The sequence below is a fragment of the Ananas comosus genome, linkage group 13, assembly GCF_001540865.1.
Source record: "Ananas comosus cultivar F153 linkage group 13, ASM154086v1, whole genome shotgun sequence".
NCBI classification, from domain to species: Eukaryota; Viridiplantae; Streptophyta; class Magnoliopsida; order Poales; family Bromeliaceae; genus Ananas; species Ananas comosus.
In genome coordinates this window covers 2,048,740-2,055,405 of record NC_033633.1, presented here as the reverse complement: position 1 = coordinate 2,055,405, position 6,666 = coordinate 2,048,740, and the positions used below count along the sequence as shown (strand labels likewise).

General features: G+C 34.7%; 1 protein-coding gene across 1 annotated transcript; it reads right to left on the bottom strand.

Annotated features, from left to right (window-relative positions):
- On the bottom strand, positions 1,094 to 5,137 carry LOC109719845 (elongation factor P). Its single transcript, XM_020246679.1, has 7 exons — positions 4,934 to 5,137; positions 4,753 to 4,830; positions 3,957 to 4,063; positions 3,092 to 3,169; positions 2,127 to 2,228; positions 1,871 to 1,952; positions 1,094 to 1,475 (listed from the first exon to the last, which is right to left on the bottom strand). Exons 1-7 carry the CDS (start codon positions 5,076 to 5,078, stop codon positions 1,357 to 1,359), a joined length of 711 nt encoding a protein of 236 aa, XP_020102268.1. The 5' UTR covers positions 5,079 to 5,137; the 3' UTR covers positions 1,094 to 1,356.

Sequence of the window (6,666 nt, the reverse complement as noted above, 5' to 3'; positions counted from 1 at the left end):
TGCCAGCTCATCTTGCCTCTCATTTTAAACACTTGCTTCTGCAAAGAGCCCCCATCCAAACCCTAACCCTAATTTCTAGTCCTACAACCAAAGCTCAAAGGCCAAGAAGAGAGAGAGAGAGAGAGAAAAGAAAAGAAAAGAAAAGAAAAGAAAAGAAAGAAAATGGGCCAGGTATCATTTAAAGGAAAAGTGAAAGGGATGTGTTGTGGTGTGACCCATTGTGTGATGTTCCCTTGCACAACTTTTTACTAGGTCATGGGGCCTGGGAAGAGCTTATTTTGTTTGTTGGGAGAGTTAATATCACTCCACTCATCAAAGCTTATGATGAGGATTTATGGCTAGCATGTTAAAGTCCTAGGGCTTGTATCATCACTCATGCCCTGGTTGCTTAGTTTATACATCAACTATAAATAATGTTCAAAAGATTTAATATACCAATGTTACCATGAAATGAACAAATCTTATACTATGGGTCAGTTTAGTTGTTGCGTTATAGGTTATAATGTTGTTCGATGCAATGTTACATGTGTGGGTCTATCAAAATAAGTAACACAGTTAAGATACTCCTAATCTCTTTTTTCTTTGTGAGAGAATAAGGAGTACTAACAACCTTTTCTTTTGCAATTAGAATCTATCTGAGACTCTTGTTCTTTGAGAGAGAGAGAGAGCATAATATCCACCTTATTCATTTTTTTAAGAGATAAACTTAGTTGAAAATATAAAGCAGCTAGATGTCGAACTTGAAAACATAGCTATCAACCATCAAATCTTTTATCGCTTGTGCCAGAAACGGTCAGTTATTTGAGACGGCTCTTATTTGGAAATATTAGAGGTTCTGTTTAACTTGATTTTAGATGCTTTGGAATGATTTCAAAAAGTATTAAGCAAATGGGGTAATTTTTGATATCGAATTTGCCATGATTTGTAATTCTCAAATATAAATAAAACTTATCTAACCAAAATACTCAAAAACTCCTTTGCGGATCCCGCAAGGATAAAACAGAAACAGTGAACAGTAAATTTCAAGTCAATCACATTCACTCAAAAGTCATGCGAATTCACTGATTTGAAAATCAATTCAACTCTACTTTGATTTGGTACCAAACAGCATTAACAAAATAAACACACAGATCCCAGATTGTGCAATTTACATGTTTTCACAGTTTCTAATTTTACCAAATAGGCTGAGAGAACTGCAAATCTGTATATAAGATGCAATGTATACAACAGAATCTGCTTCTAATTATGTTTTCTGGAAACAAAAGTCGAAATCCTCAACAGCAAGAAAGTGGACAACAAATCGAAAGTCGAAAAAGGAAAACTCTGGCTCAAAAAAAATTATTCATTAGATTTCCCTTACGCTCGGCTCATATATTGGCCTGTCCTTGTGTCCACCAATATCTCTTCGCCGACTTCTACAAACAACGGCACGTTCACCACGGCACCCGTGTCAAGTGTTGCTGGTTTTGATCCCCCTGGAATATAGATGCTCTAATCAGTAACATTAGAATTCCTGAACACTAGTTTTTAACTCTTATTCCTTTTTTTCTATTATTGAGGAGAGCCCTATGTTTAGTACATAGGTAGTATGCATATTTATACAAACTGTAGAAATGTATCAAATGAGAGGGGCACAAGTTGATTCAAAGAACAAGAAATCTGAAGTCCTGAACAAGATCTTACTGAATAGACCAAGTTTTTCCTTACTAGATTAAAAGTATTAGTGTTTACAACTAGGAATAAAATCGATGAACCTCCAACTAAGCAATCACTATTCCATGGAACTCCGGCAGAAATATAAGACTACATTATGGAGATTATATATTCTGCAGTAAATATTAACCACAAGACAAAAGGAAAAAAAAAGTACCTTGTGCAGTGTCACCTCTCACACCAGGATCGACATCAACCACAGTTAGCTTAACAGTGATGGGAAGTTCAAAATCAATAACCTGAGAAAAACTACACGATTTTAGGACCGTCACATTCATCTAATCTCAATACTCGCACTGAATGTATCAACCACATCAACAATCAATGATAAAATGTGTATAAATTACATAATCTTTTATGCAGATGAGATGGGCCAAACGAGCAGATGAGAAAAAAAAACCAAACAGAATTACCCGCCCATTCCAGAAAAGCAGATTACAATCCATTCCTTCTTTCAGCCATTTCTTTTTGTCGCCAACTTCCGCTTCATTTAAACGGCATTCTTCAAAAGAAGCCTGTTGAACATTATAATATATCATAATTACTAAATAATAGAGTTCTACCTTACTGGAAATTTACACCTAACATACATCATTAAATGGCTCCCAAAAATATAAAAAAATATTATATATATCAGAAGCAAAGTTCCCTATTTCAGGAATAAGAGAGCAAAAGCTAAGCCTTTGAGAAAATCTCAAGGGCCTGAGAACAATCCCTCTTAACATAACTAGTGTACAAACTCTACGCTTCATTGCATCATAATAAAATTGTGTTCCAGCATAGTTTTTTCAATTTTTTTTCCTTCAAACAAATATAGTTACAGGATGTAAAAATAAGAATAGAATTATGCGCATTTTGTATTGCCACATATGTTGTAATAAATAATAACAAAGACAGGTCCTTGTAAGTTGTAACATACAAATGTCATAAATTACACTCTCCATGACACTATTGGAAAGACCGTATGGGTTAGCAATCCGAAATGCACATGACCTGCCATCCAGGGAAGAATTGAAGAGATATGGAAGAACTATTCCAATATTCCATACCAATATCAACTTGTCAAGCATAGCCCTCTAGATATACTTATTCACAAAATTAAAGATTGTAAAACCATTAACGAGTGGTGATGAGACATACAATCTCTAGTTTCTAACTGAAAGGTTCCCTTGATTGATGACTTCATGCATAATTACAAATATATTTCCACAATTCTCATTCCTGCTATTTTATTTTATTTTTCTTACTTGGGAGAATCTAATGGGATTATCCGATATGTAGAGTATCGCATCAGTGAAGGTAACTCAAGGTATAATGACCAGTAAAGGACACACAAGGTGTATAAGACAGGTTTGCAAAAACATTTATAGACAAGTACCAGATCCATGAAAACAAATTGGTTCCCATCCTTGTAAGTGAACTGTTTTGTTTCTTTTACAATATTTGCCTCTTGTATCTGAAAGAGTATAAAAGTTAAAGAAATTGTCAGGACATCAGTATAAAGTACCAAAGAGAGTTAATAGTATTTGAGAATCAAAAATATAAATTAATACCAAATTCATGAAAACCAAAAAGATGAGTACATGTAAAAACAACTGAACTTGAGAAGGACTGTTGGTGAAGAATGGCCATACAAATAGATTGTGATGATACAGATTGATGACTATACGGCACCAAAAACAATTCTCGTCCCAAGTAGTCAAATTAGCTAAGTCTAATGTTATGATGCATACGATTAAACATACTTGGTGTTCTACACCAAAAATATGTACCCAAAAGTAAAGACATTTATTTGAACAAACTAAAACTGATTAGAACAAAAAATCTGCATAATATGCGGCTATGCGCAGAGACCTGTGGCTTCCGGTTACAACAAATGAAAAAAGCTGCATAGGGTGTGCAAACATATTGCTTAGATAAGCAATTATGAATAATAGGTCGAACACACTATATACGAGTTAAAGGAATCAGTTTCAAAACTATGATTTTGGTAGCTTATTCACAAAAGCACGAAGATTCAACGAATGTCATACATTTATCTCTTAAAAGAGTTATTATGAAAAATATATTAAAACACACTACATTGAGGTCTTGGCAAGACAAATATTGCTGAACGATATGAATAATGGTTTGTTTCTCGAATATGGCATCTACCATGATAGAATCAATGAGTAAACATATATCTAATACCAGTGTATCCCAATTTAAAGAATCTTAAAGATATAACTTATGCTTGTATTTACCGAACTTCCAGCTCGAAATGTTTTCTCAACTGTGTTGCCTGTGATGTAATTCCGCACTTTCGTCCTTACAAATGCAGCACCCTTCCCGGGCTTGACATGAAGAAATTCTATATTTGCCATCCAATAAGAAGAAGTTAAAACTTACGCACCACAAACTTACCAATTAATCCTCGCAAATTATAATCCGTTCTGCTGCATATAAGTAACCGAGCCAAGAACTACTAAATAGTAATAAGTTCTTACAGTTGCCAATTCACATCATAAAATAGACCTAAAAAAGGTGGGAAAATATCAGCTTAATAGCCATTCTGAACTAATCAGTTTTCTGATTTGCTTTACTTTGTTCACCACTTCCCAGTCTCTGTAAATTCAAGCATCTTGACGTGATCAAACATTACCCAATAAATTAAGTATGGGCATAAAGGAACCATATACCATAAATACAACACAAAAATCACACAATATTCATGTGCATTGTGGATTCTCATTGTATGAATCGCTTTCACGGAACATAAACTTTTTCTGCTTAAACACTTCAGTTTTTTTTTGTAACAAAACCAACTTCCGCAATTTTAATCCTCCACATGAAACCCCCCAAAAAAAAACTCTTTTTTTTCTCACAAAATGATAATTTTACCCTCTTCAACAGTACAATGACTCATTAAAAAAAAAACAACTTTTTTTCTTAAAAATCAGGGTTTTGTTGTTTTAGCAGCGAGAGACTAAACCAAAATTGAAAATTTGAAAAGGGCAAAGAGAAACGCAAGAGAGAGAAAAGGAGGTGAGAGCTCGTTACCAAGAACTCTCCACGGCGACCCATCCACCTCGATGTTGGATCCCACCTTGATGTCGTTGCTGGAGAAAGCGTATATCTCTGCAACCCCACAACACCCTCCACCTCAAAACCCCCACCCCACATTCTACATATATACATATACATATAGAGAGAGAGAGAGAGAGAGAAAGAGAACGATTACTTGGGAATCGAGAGCAAGGTCTCATGGGCAATTGAGGGTTAGGGTTCCATAGAAAGAGAGACGACGATGACGACGATGATGATGAGGAGGAGGAGAAGAGGAGGCGACCATTGCTGTGAGGGAGACGAAGACGCAGCGAAGCCATTTCCCCCCGCGCGCTCGCTTTTAAGATAAGGGTTTTTCCACTGGAGACTTTTTTTTTTTTTTTTTTAGGCGTAGTAGTAATGAGGGGGATTTTATTATTTAAAAAAATTTAATTATTTTTGTATAATTTTTTTTTTTCTCTTGGGAATGTAAAACGGGCCGGACGGTCCGTGGCCATATGGGCCGAGTTCATCATGGGCCGGAGCCCGACACGAAAACTGTAGTGATGATTAAAATTATTTAAATAAATATTTAAATACTTTTTAAGGACAAAAATTATCTGAAAATTATTAAGGCGATAAATGGTAATAGTATTTCACAAAACTAATATTAGAAAAAGATTAAAGTAAGAAAAATGCCTATGTGTGGTGAGAAAATAAGGTAAAAATATATTTCGTTTGCTCCTATGTAAGTAATACGATATTATACATATTGCAATAAATCGATTATAATATTATTTTAATGGTCTTGTCGAAAAAACAAAAAAATACATTTTTATATGACATGTCTAAAAGAATATTTTTATTCTGCTTAATAGTATCATATGACTATGGATACCAAGCAGCTCCGATGTTTCTTAGGCTTCGTTTGGGATTGCGGGGAGATTGCGTTACGTGCGGTGAGAAAATACATGTTTGTTTCCGTACGTAATATTACGTTCCGCATATCGTGATGAGTCGGTTACGTTATAATTTTCTGCAGTCCCATCGGAGAACGCAGAAGTATATTTCTATATGCTTTTTCCACAACTCAATTTTATCTTATAGCGTTAGATAGGCCTCAATACCAAACTAAGCCTTAATGCGCTAAATACTTTTTCTTTTCTTAGTTTTATAAATATTCTTTTTGTGTAATACTTTTCCTTTTCAATTATAGTTTTAGATTTAGAAAACTTGTATGGTAGGTATAGGTCATTTGAGTATTTAATTTATTTGTACCATATTTATTTAGCCCACCAAAAATTATATGTACAATAAATGTCCAACAACAATTTTTGTGACCAAAAATCTCTTATCTACCATAGATATTGATCAGATTTATTATATCTAATGCGTGCACAATAAAATCACGCTTTTTAACGTCACCAATCAAAAAAATATTAATCACTATATTGACCTCAAAAGATTTATTTATTGCTCCTAAAATATTATTGAGATGTAATAATGACGCAAAAAATATATTTGCAAAATTCCCGTAGCCATGGGCGAAAATGTTAGGTACATTTCAACTTCGACGTCCACGTGTCAGCCTAGGAACAATGACAAGTAAGCGTTACACGGAAACCGAGGAGTTTTGGTTGGGCGCGAGTTGCGTGTAACAACCACCGGTCCAGGAAGCACCTGAGGAGGAGAACGTTCTTGTCTGCACCCGGTGTATGTGTACGGTTCGTGCACCGCACCCATCCGCCCGTCGATCACGTCTCAATTTTAAATCTCCACCGTCGACTGAGCAATATATACATATAAGTTTTTTTTTATAATAATGGGTAAACTTCAAGTACCATCCCTTTAGTTTTGCATTTTTTCACTTTAATACCCTACAATTTAAAATGTATCCATTTAATACCCTATAGTTTTATTTTTTTTCTT